General features: G+C 41.1%; 2 protein-coding genes across 9 annotated transcripts in view; both read right to left on the bottom strand.

Annotated features, from left to right (window-relative positions):
• glcci1a (glucocorticoid induced 1a) overlaps positions 1–1,969 on the bottom strand; it is a 31,585-nt gene extending 29,616 nt beyond the window's left edge. For 3 of the 8 annotated variants that reach the window (XM_069177084.1, XM_069177082.1, XM_069177086.1), the window contains exon 1: positions 1,344–1,968. In XM_069177084.1, coding sequence (XP_069033185.1) covers positions 1,344–1,674 — 331 coding nt within the window. In that variant the 5' untranslated portion in view covers positions 1,675–1,968. Of the gene's footprint in view, positions 1–1,343 lie in introns of all 8 variants that reach the window. The other 5 variants (XM_069177083.1, XM_069177085.1, XM_069177080.1 and 2 more) reach the window with 3 other exon arrangements.
• A 3,194-nt stretch (positions 1,970–5,163) lies between these two features.
• On the bottom strand, positions 5,164–23,877 carry umad1 (UBAP1-MVB12-associated (UMA) domain containing 1). Its single transcript, XM_069176089.1, has 4 exons — positions 23,686–23,877; positions 23,249–23,337; positions 17,667–17,752; positions 5,164–8,279 (listed from the first exon to the last, which is right to left on the bottom strand). The coding sequence occupies exons 2-4, from the start codon at positions 23,328–23,330 to the stop codon at positions 8,016–8,018; spliced, it is 432 nt and encodes a 143-aa protein (XP_069032190.1). The 5' UTR covers positions 23,331–23,337; positions 23,686–23,877; the 3' UTR covers positions 5,164–8,015.
• Between the last annotated feature and the right edge of the window lie 93 nt (positions 23,878–23,970).

Below are 23,970 nucleotides of genomic sequence, written 5' to 3'. Positions count from 1 at the left end.
AAAGGAAAGACGGGAAGTCAACACCATGTAATGGCCTGTGCTATCCAAATCAGAAGAGAAAGCATCAACAGCTCTGGAGCAACAACGACACAGGCTGGATGTCAGCCGGATTGCAAAAACACCATCATTACATCCTTCTGTGTACACAGGTCTACATCGGAGCTAGTCTATGGTTGCCAACCAGTATTTTGTATGCGTACGCATGCAGCTTCAGAGGCTGGCCTGCTCACCCAGAGGGCTGTTTATGTCTCAGTGACTGCTAGGCCCCAGTGTTGCCACAGGAGCCACAGACCCACCAGCTGACGACGTGTTTAATTCCCTTTCAATGATACTAAACTGCCTAAATGTACCAAATTCATACGATGGGTTTGGTGTTCGCGGCAGCTTCTGAAAATCTGTCCAATCATCCGTGTCGTGTCCATCAACGAGCCCGTTTATCTTCGACAGAGTAGCTGCACCATCACTACACCCTGACAGATTTACCTCCGCGAGGATAATGCCAGTGCACTGGAATAACAACTGCATCAGCTGATATCATATTATTCTGTTTAAATCACCGTTGTAACACGTGATGTAAAACATATTCACAGCTAAAGCTGTGGTGTGCTAAACATATTACGGATAATATGATTCAAATTACAACATGATTGCGGGAGCTGCTGTGGAAATAGAGCGATTGTTGATGTATCCTCCTGATGTTTTTAGCATCAGTCCCCTAATGCATTATGACCCAAATAGAAAGTGAGCCACCAGCCGAGCACATCGCCCACATGAGCAGCTCCACCGTAGCTGGAGGTGCTTCGCCACATTGGATCTAGGTGTGGACATCGTCATCATTTTTGGTTGACTGCGTTTTGAGAAAAGTTACACAGACCTCAAAAAGCCCCAGTCTCTGTTTGAACAATGACAATCCACTTTAGAAATCGGCTTGTATGTAATTAACGTAAGTGCGACCATTGGACTAAAATTGGAATCTTTTGTGTAGCTTCGTCTGTTGTTTTCATTAGCTTGACTCACCAAAACACAACGTGGCGCTTGATGGCTAACGGTGGGAAGAATTGTTTAGGTGGGGGTTTTATTTACGTTTAATGTCGGACAGTGGGCCATACACACGCCGAACATAAGGTTAGTATGTAATTGTGAGGAAACTGAATCGGTTCTCTTTTTTGAAATGAGGTATTTCTGAATTCGTCATCGAAATAATTCAATTCCCGAATCTGTTAAGCTAGTTCGGCGTGACGATTGCTGTACCAGAGAAGGGACGACATAGCATAGCAGCAAGCTATCTGAACGTGATGCGAGCATTACGGATCAACTTCATGTTCTTTAAAGGACCACGTTACCTTTGGAAGCAGGCGGACAAAGACCGCGTTCAGGTGAGGTCCTGCTGTCCGGCGGTGAAAGCCTCTGACTGGGGACCAGCCTGCCGTCCGAGCCGCTTCCACCCGGGTTGGCGGGACTGGAACAACGGGACGTCGTCGGTCCTGTGTTGCTCCCGGCTGCTGAGGAGGAGGAGGAGGAGGAAGCGGAGCGGGTTGGGCTGTGATGATTTCCACGGAAAAGCTGGTACAGCACCGTGGCGCGTACAGGCTGCGACCGGACCGCGGTGGTGGTGCTGGTGGGGGAGCCGCAGTGTTTAACCCGCTGCTGGGAAGAGCTGGCTGCTGCTGACATGACCAGCCACCTTCACTTCATACACGTTGTTTGGAGTTAACTCGGAGTGTTTGTACAACTACAGATAGCCTGTTGAACAGCCCACAATCGAACTGAACACTTTTGTTTTTCAGCACAACACCAATGCTTGATCCATCACAACCAACTTTGATATGTAAATGACCACATTTTCTGAACTTCGTTATATTTCTGAGATACTTAGCGACAACTATGACATGAATGTGTCTTCCTCCGTGTCTCAGGACTGACAAACAGTAACTAACTCATTCTACAATACTACCGCGAGTCAAGTTGGTCCTTGTTGTCCTCCTCTGTCCACTGCTGTCCTACCACAGGCTTCAAAACAGCAGTTATCAGCTGGAAACTACTCCAGCAGAGGTTGGGCCATGGGTGGGACCACAGCCCTGCTACGTCCTTCTGATTGGTGCTGGTTTACTTCCGGAATATGTCAGGGGTTGTTCATTGGATGTAAGGAAGCTTTAACCAATAGAAATGGGCGGCAGGTAACCCAGAAGTGATTTGAGCCTGTGCTATTGGTTGGTGACACTATACAGAGGCAATAAGGTTCAAATATGTGCTTTTTAACAGGATATAACTTCATAACCTTGGAAACATATCAAGTGTGTAAAGTGAGTGGCCTTTATATCATTTTATAACATTAGCCTTGCAGAATAATGCTTTTTTTTTTATTATTATTTTATGAATCAACCAATCAATCATACTTTATTTGTAAAACACTTTTCACAAAAACACAAAATGCTTTACAATAAAAAACAATAAACAAACACACACACACACACACACACACACACACACACACACACACACCTCAACATCCATGTTCAATGCAATAAATAACTACATTGTAATTAACAGACTCAGGAAAACACTATCTGGCACAGATCTGTAATGAGGAAACACCAGAGGAAAGAATCAGGGTTAAATGAACCAACTACGACCAACTAATAAAACCAAGTAATATGCAAAAATAAAATGTCAAATAAATCATTCAAATTCACTTAAAAGTCTAAAAGTATATATACATATCTATACCTTCAAATAGAGTAAAAACTATATTTGACAAAACAACTAAAAAAAGATTTACCAAGAAGTAATGCCACGTAATGTGTAAAAATGGATAATTGAAAAAGGGAGGTCTTAAGTTTTCTCTTGAAGATATCAACACTTTCTAATGCTCTTAGATATTCAGGGAGACTGCCAGAGGCGTGGACCACAGAAACTAAAATATGCCTCTCCATAGGTTTTTCTTTTCGTTTGGGGTGTAATTAAAAGGCAGGTACTAGAAGACCTGACATCCCAACAATAAAAGAAAATCAGCTAAATAAGACAGACCAATAACCATTAAGAGATTTAAAAAACAATGAAATGATTTTATATGAAATACATATATCCTATAAACATGGGGTAAATTGGTAGCCTATACACAAACTGTGATTTGGGATTTTAATTCTTATTGAACATCCGTGTCAAGTTGTGTGAGAAAGTTGTGTGCTAAAATTGATGTCTGTACATCTGAATATGATCCTATTTGGGACAGGGTCAACAAAAAAAATGGGAAAGTTGTGTAAGGTTAAAAACAACCCCTGGTGGAACATCTCACGACAAATTAGGTTACCATGAGAAACAGATCAGTAACATGAGGGGTATAACAAGATGATTTCAGAGAGGCAGAGTCTCTCATCAGTGAAGATGGGGAGAGGTTCACCACTCTGTGAAAGACTGTGTGGGAAAATAGCACAAAAATTAAGAATAATGTTCCTCAACGGAAAATTTTAAAGAAGTTGTGGATTTCATCATGTACGGTTCATAATATCATTAAATATCATTAGCCTTCTCTGGACCCGAGATCATTGGAGATGGACTGAGGTGAAGTTGAAAACTCTTTTTGGAAAACATGGATGCCGCATCCTCCAAGTTATCTGTGAAGGAAGCATTAATGCTGAATGATATATTCAGGTTTTGGAGCAACATATGCTGCCATCCAGACAACGTCTCTTTCAGGGAAGGTCTTGTTTATTTCAGCAGAACAACGTCCAACCACATTCTGCACGTGTTTAAAATCTGCATGGCTCTCTAGTAGAAAAGACTGGGAGAATGGAACAACATTTCACTTCCAAAACTCCAGAAACTGGTCTCCTTTAGTTCCCAAACATTTACAGAGTATTGTAAAGGCAATGCAGCACAGTGGTGAACATGACCCTGTCACAACTTTTTTAAGAAGTGTTGCTGCCATCAAATTTAAAATAAGCATATATTATTTTGTCTTTGGTCTATTTGCAATAAATATGGGTTTGCATATTTTGCAACTCATTGCATTCTGTTTTTATTTATATTTTACACGGTATAGTGTATTTAAACAGTTGTATTATAGTGGACGGCACAGTTGCCTCACAGCAAGAGGCTTCTGGGTTCGAACCCCGGCCTGGAGCCTTTCTGTGCAGAGTTTGCATTTTCTCCCTGTGCCTGCGTGGGTTCTCTCTGGGTACCCCGGCTTCCTCCCACCGTCCAAAGACATGCAAGCCAGGTTGATTGCTGATTCTGGAAAAAATACCCTTAAGTGCTAATGAGAGCATGGATGGTCTTTGTTTCTGTCTGTCTCTCTGTGTTGGCCCTGTGATGGACCCGCAATCTGTCCAAGGTGAAACCTGCGTTCACCCAAAGTGAGCTGGGATATGCCCCAGCTCCCCGTGACCCTGTTCAGGATACAGAAGGTATAAATAATGGATGGATGGAATTACTGGATTATCACAGAAAAGTTCCACATTGACATAAGGCAATTCCCAAATCTAGTTGAACAGGGCAAACAAATCCCACTTCCAGACCATCAAGTCAAAGCTAATGAGTTCCACATCGAGGCAAGTGATCTCAGATCTAATCGCAACCAGGATCAACAAGTCCCTAGTTAAAGCTAACAAGTTCCAGTTGAGGCAGGTTACATCCAAAGTAAAGCTCCAAGTCAAGACTAACAAATTCCAGGTCAGAGCCATAAAAAAAAATCCACAACAAAGCATGTTAAGTCCCAAGTCTCGTCCCAAGTCAAGACCAAGAAGTTTTAAGTCAGGACTAACAAATCCAGATTTTAAATCAAGACACCAAATTCCAAACTCAAGACCAGTACCTTCACCAAAATAATCAAGTCACACATCAAGGCTGACCAGTCCAGGTAACAAAGTCCCGGTCAGAATAGGTAAGTCTTACATGTTGTTTGGATCCTAAACACTATCGCTCGTAAAGCAATGCATGGAACGATCAGACACCGATGTTCTTTGGCCTTGGACTTTAGTCCACATCTCCTCTGAAGTTTTTCATGTTTTTTCAGTATAACCTGATATATTTCTATTTCTTATCACTTTGTCAATATAATTCCTGCAAATCAATAATCATAGAACAGCACCTAAATGATTGAATGTTGTTATACCAGATCATAAAACATTTCCTATATATACAAAGAGTTACAAGTTAAACGACACTTTTCAAATTTATTTATTGTCATCCACAGTCAATGTCAAGGCCTGACATTAACAACTTCAACAGATAACTCAGGGAATTAAAAGGTTCAATAAAAATATTTTAGTGGGGGTCAAAGGCACAGGAGGTTGAGGAATCCAAAATCCAAATCTGATCATGTACAAACAATCAATGACACCAATACAGCGTCTGGTAAACTGCTGGGTAAATTCATGACACAGTACAAATGTGTTCCTTCCTCTGCAAATGGCCAATGCTTATTTTAAAAGTTTGTATTTCAAAAAATAAGTCAAAAGAAAATAACACATCACAATTGTAAAAGATGTCAATGCAGCCAAATTCATGTGATCTGTTAGGAAGGATGCACACATCAGTCGAAGAAAACAATATGAATGAAAGACAAGGTGAACATCACTATATGTGTTCCAGTGTTTACCAGGAGGAGGCCTAACCGTTTGTAACTTGGTTTATGCAGTTTCCTGAAGGTCTAACATCAAAGCTGATTTTCAAATAATGGCCAAAACCTCATGAATGAGCTGTATGAAAGGCTGGTAGCTAACAGCGCCTGTGTAAACTACCTGCACTGTAACAGCTCTTCTCAGTAAATTCAGTATATTGTACATTTAAACTGCACTGTGACTTTATTTGAAGGGGTGTGACTTCCATGCCACCATCATAAAGAGGATACCTGTCAGTGTCTTTGTTTTGATGATGTAACTCTATAACTCTAACCCTCACTATTTTCCAACAGAGTCATGAATCACTACTTTGACCTCACCTGCAGTGATACAAGTCAGGGTTACATGTTTATGACAAGTTCTGTTTACTAGGTTAATATCATCACAACAAAGACAACTCAGTGTCATAAAAATGACAAAACTGAACTAATGTCACTTAATGGCCAACATTCATAGGGACTCCTTCATGTCAGGTGTCACGTCAGTCTTCAAGTAAAGTGTTCCCAAGTGCACAAATTATACTGGTAATACAGAGCCGAGTCATCCTCTTCCCTCTGCTGCTCTGAACGTTAACAGAAAATCTAGTTTCATTCAATCATTATTTTCAGTTGTTTATCGTGCTGTTTATTGAATCAATTAAGCAAATGTCAGTAAAACTCAACTGGAAGACTTAATTTGAAACTCAGGAAGTTTGAGTTTCATTGACAGTAGCTCAACAACCACAAAATCAGCAAAGTGCAAGGAACTGGGGATAAGAGAATGTAAACTATGACGGGACTCTACTGCTGTTAATTATTGAAGTAGAAGCTTTACAAACTGATTCCAATCAAGACATCAAAGTCCAGACAACAGGTAAACAAGGAGGAAGAGCTGAGCTGTTCAGTGAGAGAAACAGATGCTTTGCTGACTTCTAAACAACGGCAGGTGTCTTCACATGATGTGAACTCTCAGTATCAATTAAAAAAGATAGGAAAACATTCATTAATGAAACACGGGCAATGTAATAAACTCTCAGGGATATATAGAGTACAGTAGATGCTGTCATGACTCAACATGATTACAGAAGTAAAATGTGCACCAACTGAAAAGGCATGACTAATGGCATGTTTGACTGCACTCTATGAAATATATGTCAAACACATGAAACGAAAGGCTCGAAAAAAAAAAATACAGAACGAATAAATAAAACAATAACCTCAAGCTGGATCAAAGGGAAGGCCATATTCAGGGAGGAAACGTCATTTTCATTGGTTGTTAGTCAAAAACATGACTGTGGCATGAAGTGCTACATATAAAGTCAAATATATAAATGGCATCATATCAAATTATGAAATAAGAGCTGTAGTTTGTTACAAAAGTCCTGTTTCACTTTATCATTCACAAAATGTTGCAGCTCCTACATAAATAGATTATTCAAAACTTCTGAAAGGAATTTGTTCAGTGATTCTATTGAAGATTTTGAAGATTTTGTTTTAGTGTTATTGCTTCATCATCTGGGTTCCACATCCTCAAGTGATATCTAATGAAGTCAGGGTACTTTCTTCGTGTCTCAACTGTTTCCACACAACAGACAGCTCGAGGACTCAGGAACAGCGTGCAATAAAATACAGACAGTCTCTTTTAGGGAATTTACAGTTTAGTACAACCTGGGACTTGTTTTGTAGTTTGGGCCACTCTGTGGGGACGTGGAGCATCAGTCTGGTGGGACCCAGAACAGGTCGGTCAGGACAGACTAACACAGAGACCTAAAGCGTACTGTACCTGCATGTTGATGGGTATCAGAATTTGAGCAGTCAGACATAAGCTGTAAAATTGTCACCTTAAGTCATTTCTACTGGTTATCACTGCTTCATTCAACTTTTTCTTTCAGCACCATGTTCCCAGATGTCAGCACTTACCTCGGTGACTGCAATGTGATCACGATGGATTAAAATGATAGCCAAGCTACAAAAATGGGACCCAAGTTGTAATAATGTGGAACTTTCCTTTAACTAATTTCGATTGTGTCATCGTAGCACACTGTACATCACTGTATCTACCATGTGCCTCCACATGACAGTCATGATGTCTTTATCAGTCATGACACTAATGCCATACCTGCAGTGGAGGTAAACGGCTACGTTCACACTGGGAGCAACTGGAGGAAGAGAGTCCAAACTGTTCACCATCCAGCTGTACATTCACTATAATGCCATTTCATTTGATTTCAATGGCTCAACTTTCAAAGTAGATAATAGACAGGATGTTCTCAATTACTGATTTACATTACTGTGATTTGAATGAGGTTTGATTTGTTCATATCGTAAATTTTCCTGTCCAATATGTTGCAGATCTGAGATTGCTCATCATGACTCATCAGTGTGAACTCAATGATGATGTTACCATGGAAACAGACTAGGCATTATGAAGCACCGAGTTCTCTAAAGTGAAGTCGTACTGAAAGTTGGCCAAGTTGTAGTTTATGTCCCGGGACAGCAGTACATCAGGGATGAGGGGGAATCCGGCCTGCACGACCAGGACATGAGGAGCCAGAGTGAAGGGGACGTCCCCGAGGAGATCTGGGAGAGCGGCAGCAGCTTCCATCGCTGGGGGCCCCATGTTTGGTAAAGCTGTAGGGAGCTGTGTGTCAGCGGGTTGAGTTGGAGTTGGACAGGATGACTGGGGGGAAAAGGAGACATATTTATTGTCAGTGTTGACAGAGATATTCTTTTATACAGTTGCTTCAGAAAATATGTACACCCCTTCTCTGTTTGCACTGTTTATCTTGTTGTAGATTTAAATTTAAATGAGCAAGACCGACTTTTTTTTGGACAAAGTGAAAACGTGTTTAGACATTTTTGCAAAGTCATTAAAAATCACATTATTCAGCCCTTAATTCAGTACTTTGTAGAAGTAAGGCAGCAGTTAAAGCTTCAAGTCGTCTTGGGTAAGTCTCTCGGCATGCACGCCTGGATTTGGGTAGTTTACTAAATTTTTCTTGGCAGATCCCGTCACGCTTCGTCAGACTGAATGTGAAGTATCTGTGAACTTCCTTCCTCAGGTCTCTCCACATCTGTGGAGTGTTAATGTGGGCTCTGGCTGGACGACTCTCGAGCAGTTAGAGACTTGTCCTGAAACCACTCATGTCTTGGCTTCACATCATTGTGGTGGTTGAAAGTCAAATGTTGCCCCCATCCCGGGTGGAGTGCACCCTACTGCTGGGAAGCATGATGCTGCCACCACCGTGCTTCACCATGCTGATGGTACAAGACGTACCTGCCGTTTAGTAGACATAGTTCTTGGAGTTCAGTCCCAAAGTTTAATTTTTGTTTTGTCAGACGAGAGGAACGGGTCTGCACTAACAGAAAAGATATGTGGACAAGCTGATGTTCAATTGTAACTTTGGATAGTAACTTCAATATAAAATTCTGCATTATTCTACATAATATTTGTCATACTCTTTGTAATAAATCTTCCTGGAGTTGATGAAATGCTTCCAACAATTTGTTTTAATTTTTAGCAGCTGAGCGAAGAACCTTAATTGACTTGTGCTGTGGGAGTTCATCAGCAGAACATCCGATATCTAAAGTTTAGTATACGTACAGACTGAGTTTTTTCACTTTGTCAGATCAACATCTTTGTTCTCAGTGAACACTTCAGTCAGGACACACACAAAGGTTCCATCCATGTATTGCACCAATATGGACGTTAGTTTGGTGATGTGATGCTTGAGAACAAATCGGATCCAGTAATTTGTACTGTACCTGCGTGGTGTTTGAACGAACTAAAACCGAAGTCACACAATAACACAAACTAACGAACCGATGGCAACTCCTGAGTTCAGTGAGATGAAACCCTGTTTTTGACAAGGGAGTCAGCAGCTTTGAAAACAGCAATGTGTTATGTCTCCAGTTCTCCCTGTGAGAAGGAGCTGTCTGACATGGTAAAGCAGTGAATCCATCACTGCACGCTTACGTTACTAAAGATCTTTTTGGAACACAAAAAAATGGCGGGATTTGCTCCAACAGTTTTTAGAACTACGAAAATCTACTTTTTATGTTTATTATGAACAGGTTACTGGGTGGTGAGATGTGGGCGGAGTCATGTTTTAGATTTAATTTGTTTACAGTACGACACTTACGTACACGTTATCCCTAATTTTTGCAGTTTGGGAAAAACAAAACTTTAATGCTGTCAAGACCTGAAAGCATGTTGATGAAGCTTGTAGCATCATACTCAAAAAGACTTGAGGCTGTAATTGCTGCCAATGGTGCTTCAACAAAGTATTGAGCAAAGACTGAATACTTATGTACGTGTTATATTTTCGTTCTTTATTTTTAATAGATTTGCAAAAATTTAAACAAACTTTCTTCACGTTATCATTATGGGGTATTGTGTGTTTGAGGAAAAAAATGAATTTAATTAATTTTGAAATAAGGCTGAAACATAACAAAATGTGGAAAAAGTGAAGCGCTGTGAATACTTTCCGGATGCACTGTATCTCTATTCTGTCCTTTTCTCTCTCTGCTCTCCTCTCACCCCAACCGGTCGAGGGAGATGTTCTCCACCTCTGATCCTGGTTCTGTCGGAGGTTTCTTCCTGTTCAGAGGGAGTTTTTCTTCCCTCTGTTGGAGGTTTTTCTCCCTTAAAGAGGAGTTTTTTCCCTCCTAGTTTATGTGGAAATTGTTGAATTGTTGGGTTTCTCTGTATAATGTTGTAAAGTCTTGCTGTAAGGACTTTAATGTGTTAAGTGCCATGACCCATGTTGTGATTTGGCGCGATATAAATAAAATTGAATTAAATTGAATTAAATCAGAAGGTGTTGCCAATTGAGTTTTTAGAGGCACAGTAATCTCTGGTCTTGTGTTGATCCCAATGAATGCCAAACATGTACAGAGTTTCTGTTTGTAGTCTCACAAACTGTGCAGGAATAGAACAAGTTCCATCCCTTAGAGAGCAGTGTTCCTATGACCAGTGCAGTGACTTGGACGCTCAACATGTGAAACAGTTTCACTTCCATAGCTGACTAAACAACATTCATATTTTGATTGTAAAAATCAAACAAAAACAACATCCATTAGGATATCAATGTGGAATTGGATGCTCTAGAAGCCTTCCTGAATTAATTGAAGAGGTTAAAAGGTTTTACATGGTCAGTGCTGTTTAAAGTACAGAGGGTGACAGTGGTGTGTGTGTGTGTGTGTGTGTGTGTGTGTGTGTGTGTGTGTGTGTGTGTGTGTGTGTGTGTGTGTGTGCGTGTGTGCGTGTGTGTTGTGGCAGTTTGTAAGAGTGGCATCAGAGATTTACATATTCAGATAGCTCAAATATGAAAATCCCAACCTGTGTATCTTGTGACACCAGCCTTCACTTCTGTAACATCCTAAGGAAGGAAGTTCTGCAGGTGTGGTCGCCACCATTAGTCATTAGTGACAACTGTTAGCTGAACACAGACACACAGCATTCCCTCAAACACAGCAGCAGAGACTTCAGGGGGAGGAGATGCTTGAACAGTGAAGGTGGACGTAAACGCAAAAACGTCTTGGCAAAACTCGTTGGTTTGTGGGAAAAGACAGGAATGTTTGTCGACATGTTTTTCATAGAGCTTGTGGTTGTTTCATGAGTGTGTCTCATGTGGAGGAGGTCTTTCTTTTCACTCAGTCTGTTCCTGTTCTGCCTCCTGAGCCGTGCAGGATGTGAAACTGATCCAGCAGCGGATTTGAGACGTTGTTTTGCACTTTGACTTGTAATTAAAGACAAATGTGAGACTAAATGCAGAGATGTTGTAACAGGAAATAGTTGTTCCTGTGCAATTAAAAAACAGGGAGGGTGGAGCAGGGAGGCAGGCACAACCAAAGCACACAACAAAAATACAAATCTGGGAATGACTGTGGCAGTGAACACACAAAGACTGTTCATCACTTCCCATGTTTGTGAGCTGAAGTCAGGGATCCACAGTGCCAGTAATTCACTCGCATATGTGATTAAAACAGACTTGTGTGAGTTGGAAAACCTTTAGGAGCAGAGTGTACGTAAAGATGAAAACATCCCGTAATCTGTTGTTACAAACGTAATGTCGCCTACCAGCTGAATAACTGGGACTATTAAATGTGTGTGAAATGTGATGTGATAATGTTGTGCACCTGGTGGCTGCAGTCAACACACTGACCACCACTCACTTCCACAAGACAGTGTTATGCTGAATCCTTACGGAGCCCAACAGGGTCCCGGCAAGGATTAGTTTGAGCATTACTTTTGCGTTCCCTTGTAATAAATTTTGTGTTAGCTCACAAAATGTGTTAGCCACGTGTCTGTTTGCACTCAGCTGCTCTGGTCCTCATGAACAGTAGTGTGCTGGTTGGTGAGATGTGACTTAACAATCTGAATAGAAATTCAATTTTTGACAGTGTCAGTGGAGACTGACAGAAAATCAAACTCCACTGACATTTTCCAAAAAGGAATTGACATATTATGACATCATTTCAAATGACAATATTTTTGTTTCCTTGATATAGACTAAAAATTATTATTGAATCTAATGATAGAGGATGTGTATAACCTAAAGTGTTCTTAAAAGAAAAGATACAGCATGTATGGGTGGCCTTGTAATGACCGAGATAAGAGCTTAAATATAAAGGGAGTGAAATTTCCCTGTAAATAGCCAGAGTTGGAAATTGTGGGTACTACTCATCATTCTCATTTGATTTTTATCATTTATCATTTTAAATGGCTTTCATCCCCAGAGCCAAAGGTACAGTTGTTGAGCTGTTGCTGACTGAACTAGGGATGTTTTTCATGTGGAAAAAAACAAAACAAAAACAGCGCAATGAGATGGAATGAGGCGGAATTTGATTTTTTTTAATTTTTTTGATTTTATACACTTTATTAATCCCCGAGGGGAAATGTCTTCACTACAGCAGGGGGGCTCTCAGGGGGGAGATGCCGCAGCAGGCTGCCACTAGCGCGGTGCCAGGTAACCTGACCTGAGGTGCATGTTTTTGGATGATGGGAGGAAGCCGGAGAACCCGGAGAGAACCCACGCAAGCACAGGGAGAACATGCAAACTCCGCACAGAAAGGCCCAGGACCAGATTCGAACCCGGAACCTTTTTTGCTGTGAGGTGACAGTGCTAACCACTGCACCACCGTGCCGCCCGAGGCGGAATGACGCGGAATGACGCGGAATGTGGTTGAATGAGGTGGAATAAGGTTGAATGAGGCTGAATTCAATTCAATTCTATTTTATTTATATAGCGCCAAATCACAACATAGGTTATTTCATGGCACTTGACACATTAAAGTCCTTACAGCAAGACTTTACAATATTACAGAGAAACCCAACAATTCAACAATTCCCACATGAACTAGGAGGGAAAAAACTCCTCTTCAAGGGAGAAAAACCTCCAACAGAGGGAAGAAAAACTCCCTCTGAACAGGAAGAAACCTCCGACAGAACCAGACTCAGAGGTGGAGAACATCTGCCTCGACCGGTTGGAGTGAGAGGAGAGCAGAGAGAGAAAAGGACAGCATAGAGATAGAAGAGAAGAACTGTTGGTGGAGATGACAATCACAGAGCAGAGACATGCAGCTCCATGACGGGACATCTGGAAAAGAAAGAACAGAAACTACGCGAGCGAGGGAACTGAATGGAGACAACAGATAATAAGAAAAAGCTATGGGAGAGAAAAAGATGGTGAGGTATGAGTCAGTTAAAGAGTAGGAGGAAAGAAAAGAAGCTCAGCATGTAACAAGGTCCCCCAGCAGCGTCGGCCTATAACAGCATAACTAAGGGTTGGTTCAGGTCTTCCTGAGCCAATCCTGAGATATGATGGACCCTGGTCATGTAGGGCTTTGTAAGTCATCAAGAGAATTTTAAATTTTATTCTTGATTTCACAGGAAACCAGTGAAGAGAAGCTAAAACTGGAGAAATATGATCTCTTGCTAAATCCCATCAGTACTCTTGCTGCAGCATTTTGGATCAGCTGCAGGTTTTTAATGAGTAATTTGGACATCCTAACAACAAGGAATTACAATAATCTAGTCTAGAAGTAACAAACGCATGAATGAGTTTTTCTGCATCACGCTGAGGAAGGATTTTCCTGATTTTATTATTACGTAGATGAAAGAAGGCAGTTCTGGAGATTTGCTTTATATGGTGGCTAAAGGACAAATCATCATCAAATATGACTCCAAGGCTCCTCACAGTTTTGCTGGAGACCAAGACAACATCATCTAGAGTAACTAAGTGATTACAGAAAGAGTTTCTGAGGTGTTTAGGACCAAGTACAATAACTTCTGTTTTGTCTGAATTTAGAAGCAGGAAGTTTTTGGTCATCCAGGCCTTTATGTCTTTTAGACAGGCTTCAAGTTTTACCAACTGATTAGTTTCATCTGGTTTTACAGAAAGATATAGCTGAGTGTCATCTGCATAACAATGGAAGTTTATGCAGTGCTTCCTGATGACATCTCCTAATGGAAGCATGTACAAAGTAAAAAGTATTGGGCCTAACACTGAGCCTTGTGGAACTCCATAACTAACTCTTGTTTGTCTGGAAGATTCATTGTTGACATGGACAAACTGGAATCTATCTGATAAATAGGATTTGAACCAATCTAATGCAGTTCCTTTAATCCTTGTAACGTGTTCTAATCTCTGTAATAAGATCGTATGATCAATCGTATCAAAAGCAGCACTGAGGTCCAGAAGAACAAGTACAGAGATGAGTCCATTATCTGAGGCTAATAAAAGGTTGTTAGTAACTTTCACCAGACCTGTTTCTGTGCTATGATGAACTCTAAAGCCTGACTGAAAATCTTCAAACAGATCATTCCTTTGTAAATGATCAAAATGTTGATTTGCAACAACTTTTTCAAGGATTTTAGAAATAAATGTCAGGTTGGAAATTGGTCTTTAGTTTCCTAAAACAGCTGATCAAGAGTCGGCTTTTTAAGTAAAGGTTTAATTACAACCACTTTAAAAGCCTGCGGTACATAGCCGGTTACAATAGATAGGTTGGTCTGATCTAATATGGAAGTATTAATTAAAGGGAAGACTTCCTCAAAAAGTTTAGTTGGGATGGGATCTAACAGACAGCTAGAGGATCCAGATGAAGAAATAATTCTAGTTAACTCACAGAGCTCAACAGGAGAGACATTTTCCAAGTTTACATCTGGTCCTACAGTTGCTTTCAGGGCTGCTGTGCTTAACATCACATCAGTGATGGTGTCAGGAAGGGTCGGCCCGATTCTCTCCCTGATCGTAAGAATTTTATAAGTAAAGAAGTTAATGAAGTCATTACTGCTGAGAGCTGAAGGAATAGAGGGCTCAACAGAACTGGGACTCTTTGTCAGCCTGCTACAGTGCTGAAAAGAAACCTGGGGTTGTTCTTGTTGTCCTCTATTAATGATGAATAATATAAAGTTCTGGCCTTACGAAGAGCTTTCTTATATAATATTAGACTCTCCTTCCAGACAGGTGAAATTCTTCTAAATTAGTGGAACTCCATTTCCTTTCCATCTTTCTAGTCGCTGCCTAGCAGAGCGTAGTTCTGAGTTGTACCATGGAGACAACTTCCTCTGGTTCATTAGTCTCTTCTTCAGAGGGGCGACATCATCTAGAGTTGTAGCAGAGATACTGCAGTGTTTCTACCAGATGATCCACTTGTGTGGGACTAAGATCAACGTAGATGTCTTCCACTGCTTTAACACACGGCATCGAAGAGGATAAACATGTAACTGCTTCCTTAAACTTGACCACGGCATCATCTGACAGACATCTACTGTAGTGGGATTTATTCCCACATGCTGTGTAGTCCATTATTGTAACTTCAAATGTTAATAAGAAGTGGTCCGACAAAACAGGGTTTTGAGGAAATACAATTACATTTTCAGTTTCCATCCCATACGACAGAACCAGATGGAGGGTGTGGTTACCACGGTGACGGGGTTTATTTACATTCTGAGAAAAGCCTATAGAATCTAATAATGAGCTGAAAGTAGAACTGAATGAGGAATGAGGCTGAATGAGGTTAAATGAGGCGGAATGAGGTCGAATGAGGTCGAATGAGGTCGAGTGAGGTTTAGTGAGGTTGAATAAGGTTTAATGAGGTCGACAGCAGCTCTGTTTGTGAGCTGTAAAAGTAAAACAATGAGAAATAAGAGGCCAAAAGAGCCTCTATAGACCCGAGATGAACTGCAGAGGCAGTGTGTGTTCATCTACAATCACCATCAAGCTTTCAGTGGAACTCAAGCAAAACAAACTGCATGCTTAAACTGCATTTGACTTAAAACGCTAAAAGCCACTGAAGAGAAGAGAACATCACTGTGTTTAGTTTGGTTTGATCAGCAGAAAGGAGGAAACTGTTCCCCAATTTGTTTTTTGTTTTGGTGGTGCACACGGAGGCTTGGAGGACGATTTTCATGTTGATGTCATTGCATCTCAAAGCTTCCTGTTGCACCATGTGATTTAAACTGAGGGATGAAACGAAACTGTCTGTTTGACATGTGAGGGCTCCAGGATGCCACATGGACCATAAACACACACACACACAAACAAACACACACACAAACAAACACACACACACACACACACACACACGTGACCAGGTGTCCCACTTTGTGTGGACTGCACAGCATTTATTTGTCTTGTCCCAAATATTGAGATGATGTCCCACATTTTGATTGGCTCTAGCTACTGATGAAACTGATAGATTATACATAATTTTATAAATTTATCATTTTATCAAAAATTTACCAAAATGAGGTTGATTGTAAATGAAAAGTTTATGAAGAGTGAAAGTGTTCCAGATGTTTGTATTAAATCCAGTTGAACTTATATACTCATAGATGGCCCTCATTTACTCTAAACTGTCTGTAGGTGTGAATGTGAGCAGGACGGGTTGTAAGTCTCCACGGTTACCACAATTTCAAACACATTGCAATCCACAGTGAAGTGAACACAATCAATTCTTATTGAAGAAACTCTGGGACTCTAAAGAGCTGCTCTGAAACATTCTGTAGTAGAATGTTGATCTGAGATTAAAGGAAGAGAACCTGATGATGTCACAGAGAAGAATCTGATGATGTCACAGAGAAGAATCTGATGATGTCACAGAGAAGAAACTGATGATGTCACAGAAGAGAACCTGATGATGTCACAGAAGCGAACCTGATGATGTCACAGAGGCGAACTTGATGATGTCACAGAGGATAACCTGATAATGTCATAGAGGAGAATCTGATGATGTCACAGAGGAGAATCTGGTGGTGTCACATTAGAGAACCTGATGATGTCACAGAGGAGAACCTGATGATGTCACAGAGGGGAATCTGATGATGTCACAGAGGAGAACCTGATGATGTCACAGCAGAACAGTAGAAGTTGAGCTCCAGAAGTGTCAGGAAACATTTCCAACTGGTCTGAACAACATCTCCCAACAGCAGGTTCATGGTGAAGACAGCATGAAGAGCAACGCAACCAAACACGCAGCAGAAAGCTGCATCTAAGAAAAGAGAGCTGCAGTTTGTGGACACTGAACAAACTGCAGGTACGACGTGCTGCCTTCTACCGCAGGATCTCCAGTTCAATGCTGCTGAAGATGATGGACAACAGCATGGTGCGTGGTGTAAAAAAAGATCTACCAAACTGTTGATACATTGAAACCCAAAGATGATTCTCAGAAATATGAGGAAACAGTAGCTGTAATAACTCCTGCTGACTGTGCAGCATCCCAACCATACAGCTCAGCAGACTGTGGTGGAGAGCTGCACCACAGAAAACCGTTTACTGTCAAACTTCACCTTCCTTTATTCTGACTGTGTTTACTTCATGTGGGAGTTTGGAAAGTTGCATTCAAATGAAATCCATTTGAATGTAGCTAGGATGATCAGCTACCGGCCTCAAAGCTAAAACACTCAAAGAGAATCAAAACAGGAAACCGAGGCTGCGGCATCTCATGACAACAAAGAGCTCCCTCCCTCTTACAGCTCTGATGAACGTGTTTCACAACGCTGAGTCTCAGGCTGAAAGATCAACTTTGTATTGTGAAGTGAAAACCTGAACAAACTCACCTTTGAAGGCTGCACGACGACATTTGTCGAGTGCTGTGCGATGTTCATGGTCTGCATCTTCCTCGTCTGTTCTTCAACCGTCTCTCCTGCACATCACATAAGACAGATAGCAGACAATTTACTCAAACATATACTGAAGAGAGAAGGCTTGTTATTATTATTATTAAACCTTTTTAATCATGTGGTCTCACTGAGATTGTGATCTCTTCATCAAGAGAACAGGAAACATCAGAGTCAGGCAAGCAAACAACTAACACAACTGGACACACCAATAACAACAAATATAAGACTCACAAATAAATCAATTACTAAAGTTTTACCTACAGCAGGTATAAAGGACTCCAGTTTGAGGGCAACTTGTTTCTCATTCTAAACCAGTTCTGACAAGTTTTGCGAGTACAAACAAAAGATTGAAGGTCCAGATCCGTTCTGTAGTTACAACATTTTAATGTTCAGGGTCCTGAGGTCGTTTGGAGACTGGAATATTAGAGCTTTAAAAATGAATCAAATCTGATTTTATTCATTTCCTTGCTGCACAGAGTACAATGATGAAATGTGTCATTTCACATAAAGCACTATGATCAACAGGGTCTAACGCCTGGAGTGATGACAAGTTAGGTTTGCTTTTGTTTATTTTTTTATGTTTATTGGTTTTACATTTTACAGATGAGTACAATACAAAAGTAATACATACACTTTGTGTTTTAACAACCTTAAAAATAACTAAGATAAAATACAGCTAAAGAAAAAGAGTTCAGTATAAAAAGATGGATTGAGTCGGTGTGTCCGAAGAAAATGACGATGACTGGAGGTCTAAAGTCACTTCAGAGGACATTTAAACCTTTAGATTCACCACATGCCAGGAAGAGATCTCAAATTGATCAGAAGAGTAACAGAGTATAAATCTTAGTTTCTCTAGTTATAGGTGCCGATGACATCTCTTAACCACGTAATATAAGAGAAATCTCCGGGTTTACAGTTCAGGAGAATCAACCTGCGTGCTGGTAACATTACAAAGGTTGTAACTGTGTAGTTCAGTGCTCTAACAGGACAAGCCTCAAAGGATTGGGCTCAATTGAAAGCCCAAAAACATCCGAGTTTGGAAAATAGATTTCCAGTAGTGAGACAGCTCAGATCAGAGCTGGAACACTTGCGTAAGAGTAGCAGGGAGCTGTCACATCTGGAGTTTACATTGGGTTATATTTTGGTGAGTTTTACTGTGGAATAATGAAGACTATGTAATACCTGGGAAATGTTTGTTTTTCAGTCATGTTTTCAAAATTGAAATCTTTAATGCAGTTAGAAAAATAGCCATTCGGGTGTCTAATGTCTGTATTTATGGGCAGAATTTAAAACTACTGTTGTTTGGAGGGCTGCAGGCAGCTCGCTCCAGTCATCCTCATACATGCAGTTTGCATGCTGTTTTACGCCTCATTGCCCCCGAGCTCTAAAATGGAGGTGGATGGTACAAAGTTATAACCTATAAACCTACAATAGTCACATTAAAAGACAAACGCCAGATTATGATTAATCAGAATTCCCCTCTAAATTCCACATACGTTTTTGATGGCTGTAGTTATCATTGCATTATTCTAATGTTGGTACAGAATCATGTAATCTTATAGCACCACAGTACCGAGGATAGATCCCTGTGGCACTCCATGTCTGTACATCCGGTTTTGAATGAGCATCATCAGCAACAACAGTCAACCAAGTTCAGATGAGTTCAGTTATCAAACTCCTCAGACATCTAAAGAGCTGCTTTTACACTGTAAAGTTGATCTTCTGTACATAATTAAATAGAAACTAAGAGCTGCTTGCAATGTGTCTGAAATATGAAGCATTATAGTGACCAATGTAAACTGAGTAACTTGTAATATAAAGGACTTCACCATGCAAACACTATGTTGTGATCTATTGCTGGGATTTAACTTCCTCCTAATCTCATAACACAATAAAAACGTAATTGACCACAACTGCTCAGTAACAAACTTCACATCTCACCTGTTTCCCTTTTTACAGTTTAATTCTTTATCAGAGCTTCAGACAACAGGTAGCATGACTGTCGCACAAAACAACAAAAGAGATAATGCGCTCAAAATTAATTTGCAGTATTTAGAACGAGGTCAAGGAGGAGGATTATCCGAGCTGTACCAGGGGTTTTCTGATCACACTCGTGGATTTGAAGGTTTTAGGACTAGTGGGACTGAGCAGAACCCTGAGCGGAAGTTTATGTGCCCAGATCTGAGCAGCTGCATATCATTCACGCTGACACCACTGACTCCGATCTCAGCTCCATGTGTCTGGACTGCAGCTTCAACAAGGCCCAAAGACGGTTTACAGCCACGTAGATCACATCTACATTCATCTGATGTTCCTCTGCTGTCTGCCATCTCAACCGTTATTCTCGTTGTAGGTCATATTTGCCAACCTAAAATGATGACGGTGAGTGTGTGAGAACGTGCACATCCATATTTGGTCAACTGCTTTTGTTTTAAAGCTTTGCGCATACAACCATGTTTCCAAAAAGGTTGTATAAAATGTAAATAAAAACAGATTGTGATAATATGCAAATCATATAAACCCATATTTAATTGAAAATATACACTGAGGCACACTAAATGTTACCTACACTTTTCAAAACAAATAAATAAACCCCACTTTTTTAACATCAAATACTACTTGTGGTTATCCTGTTTTGCATCGACTTTATTCTGTAACTGGTTTAATGTCTTTACTTCAGCACTATTTTACAGCTGTTTTATGTGTCTGTATATCCGAATTCCTTTAATTGATTGTTAACCACTTTGAAAACCTATTTGTGTTGTCAAAAGTGAAAGTGCTGAACAAATAAAGATCATTGTAAATTATATTTTTGGATTGTTACCAAAAACCACAGGAGACCTTCAGTGTGTGTTATAAGTTAAAGGTTCTGAGGTCCATATGTACCATGATAAATCACTCAGTTTGCCACCTGGTGATATGGGTGGACAGCACAGATGCTTTTTCTTTTTAGAGCCTTCATCAAAACATGAGTATTTTCTGCCTGGACAACCAGAGACAGACATGATAAGATAAGGGACATGACCACAGCAGGACTGGCCAACAGCCTCACCCTGCTGCAGCTTTCCACAGCCTCAGCCTGGCCTGGTCTGGTCTGGTCTGGTTGTTTGAAATAGTGAGGAGTCATGCTTCTATTACTTAGTCTTGAAGAGACCATCAGCTCAGATTTGGACTTCTCTGTTCAGATCAAATTCACCAGAAGCTCCAGAGTGAAGAGGAAAACTCCCTTCTTGAGGACAGTTACACTCTGCAACTCTTTCCAGTGTCCTCCAGCTCCACTGAAACCACTGAGCATATTACTTGAAGCTGTATATGCTGACATGTCGGAGTATGTTGGAATTGAACTATTTCTCATGTCATTACTAATCATGAGGCCTCTTCACTATGACAACAGGTCTACACAGTGAGCAGGGAGTTTCCAGCGAGCATCTGTGAGCTCAGCTGGTTGCCTCCGTCTGAGAGAGAAAGCCTGGCTCTGACACTTGTCCTCCTCTGCCAAAAATAGCATGCAGCTCCTGACCATCTGTTTCTGCTCCACCAGCTCCTCCAATTAAATCCACGACACACATTACCAGCAAACAATACTGCACTTCTCCTGGAGAGGAATCCAAATAAAGTTTGATGTAACATGAACCTTGATCTATGTGGATTTTTGTAGTAAATCCAGACAGCTCAGTTATAGTGAAGTGGAAGGACACAGGATAAGGATCAGTCTTCACCCATCACATGTGGAATAACACCGGCTACTACGAGGCAAATCGAAGAATAAATCTCATCCCACTTGTTACATTATGAGTATTATGACCAACAGCCCGCCTGCTGACTAAATTTGAGCATTGAAAACATATCTGTCACTTTAAAGGGAAAAGACACAACGTTTTACGTGGATGTCCACGTGGATACGTGGATGTGTTGATGGTGAATGTAGTGACTTGAAGCGATAAATTCCTCCGTGCTGTTATAGCAGCTGGGAGAGCTGAGCTTTCCTGCCGACTCGGCCATAATGACAGTGCCTACATGGACCAGGATGCACTGCGCACAACCTTATGACACCTAACCCTCAAATCTTCTGTTCGCAAAGTCTCTTCCTTTTTACCACCACTCAACAATAAAAACCGATGAGCAGGCCGACCGTATTGTTGACAGAGAGCCAAGGACAGGAGAGAAAGTGGGGTTTCATCAGCAAGTATCTATATCTGTAGCGTTAGCAGCTGGCGTAAACACAAACAACACAACATGTTCAACAAAAAAAAACGTGTCCAATATTAACTTGTATCTCCACCTAAACAGCTTTGGGTGAAAACAACACTGACTCCGTGTTGCTTCGGCCTCTCAGCTCTGTTGGCGTTCGTTGTTTGTTTCAGTTTACCGTCAGGAGAGAGCAGTACAACATTCATGCATCATAGCGCACCAACAGGCTCTCCTGGTCAGCGTCAGTGAACGCATCCATCAACAACCGCCCGCTCTGAAGCTCACAGCAGCACAATGGTTCCATTTCAGGGGACAGTTTAAGCAGAGACACCACCAGTGGCTGTTTGTTTTCAGCAGCTCAGTTTCTGGACGGTCCCCGCTGGACATCGTCCCTCGGGCTCTCTCCGCTTCACGGTGAAATGTTTACTCGTCCACAACATCCTCTGCTCTCATGTGCTTGACATGTTCACGGTTGGAGACGTAGCTCGCTGCTGTCCACGACAACTAAAGTGGGGTTTTTTGGGTTTTTTTTTTAATTTAAATTGGCCTCTATTGCGCCCCCTGGACACCCACACAGCTCAGTGAACTTGTGTTTCTTCTTTGCCTCCAACTACATCACCGTCCATAATCAGTGACAGAGTGCTGGAGGAGCGACCAGTTTTGGAGCTGCTTCCCAAAAAAAGAGAAGTGGAGTTTCAAACCAAAGTGAGGATTTTGTGAAATCTATTTCGATTGTGTCACAGTGTGATAATCATGAAATCAGGACAATAACAGGGATCCAGCCTTCCTCTTCTAATATCGCTTTCAAAGTCGCAGTACATCTGTAAAGTTTGGCATTTCATGAAGTGGTGAATGACAGAGCAGTAGTGAAAGACCTCATGAAAGATGTAACAATATTTAGGAAACATTTCGCTTGCAGTTTTGTGTTATTATGAGCTGAAAAACAGTCAGCATCCCGTCGTCCTCCACTTTTTGAAGTTAGTTTCAAATTCTAGAGACGTTATGAAAAGCCTGATGTAAAATGAGTTTTGCATCATTAATAATCTTTCAGAGATCACCAGGTGCAGGCTGACCCGTTCTTAACGCAGGACACGCTACAGGACATGAAGGAGAAGCCAAACTCCATTTTGCACGGCCCTGCTTCTAGTAAATATGACACACAGACAGTTCTGTTTCATCAGGAGCAACCCGCTCACTACACTTCAAGAGTCTCACTGCTTATTTACTGTTTCAGAAGTAGTTGCCAGCTGGTGTTTCATATGTCAGCAAATCAAACAGCAGAACAAAGTGCTGTCAGTCTCACTTCGATAGAAGTGGATGTTTCTCACCAATGATAACGAACCCTCCATCGACTTCCTTGTCAGCTGTTGACTTCTTTGAGTCCTTACGGAGTCCAAGGAAACTGAACATGGTTCTCCTGTGAGCAGAGGAAATCAAAGGTCAGATGTTCGTCGTGGAAGTGTCGTTTTAGATGTTAGCTTTGGTAAAGGATGGACTAGTTGCACTCAAATCCAACTGTCAGAAAACAGAAAACAGGACTTCATTTAAAAAAAAATTCTACCAACAAAAAATGTAAAAGAACTCTACATTGCAGCTGGTTGTTGAAGAAGGATGAGACACAAATGCAAGACTTTCTGCCTGCAACTATTTTGTCGGCGTAACTTGTTTTTTTGTTTGTTGAATATGACACCATAACATGCCTAGTCGCCTTTTGTAGCTTCAAAACAACAGCGATGCCGTCAGAAAGTGATGCTGCCGCTCTTACTGTCGTGTCTGCGCTCATGCAGTCACTTCATGGCTCCTCGGGCTGTTGTGTGGACTCAGTTCGGTTCCGGCTCGGTGTGTAAATCTTCTTTTCGCTCTGCTGCTGTGAACAACAGTAAAAACCTACTAACGCTTCCGTGTCGACTTTTCTGTTATCCTTGTTGTGGTGTGGTGGTGACGTCACTGACACCAATGTGGTCCGTGTTCGTGTAGAAACAGCAAATGGCAACTCCATTTCTGCCTCAAATTAAGCTGTCGTTAAGATGTAGCGGAACTGTTCATTGGT

This window comes from Embiotoca jacksoni, unplaced genomic scaffold (genome assembly GCF_022577435.1).
Source record: "Embiotoca jacksoni isolate LCO1_2020_lvr unplaced genomic scaffold, fEmbJac1.0.p SCAF_7, whole genome shotgun sequence".
NCBI classification, from domain to species: domain Eukaryota; kingdom Metazoa; phylum Chordata; class Actinopteri; family Embiotocidae; genus Embiotoca; species Embiotoca jacksoni.
Note: the sequence above shows the minus strand (reverse complement) of the source record. Positions and strands in the feature narration are given on the sequence as shown.

What these genes read in the sequence shown, in the direction of transcription:
- umad1 (XM_069176089.1), bottom strand. Translation starts at nt 23,330, where the DNA reads ATGTTCAGTTTCCTTGGACTCCGTAAGGACTCAAAGAAGTCAACAGCT. An exon ending in TGGAGGGTTCGTTATCATTG is followed by an intron (nt 17,753 to 23,248) that starts GTGAGAAACATC and finishes TGTGATGTGCAG; the next exon opens with GAGAGACGGTTGAAGAACAG. An exon ending in TCGTCGTGCAGCCTTCAAAG is followed by an intron (nt 8,280 to 17,666) that starts GTGAGTTTGTTC and finishes TTTTCCCCCCAG; the next exon opens with TCATCCTGTCCAACTCCAAC.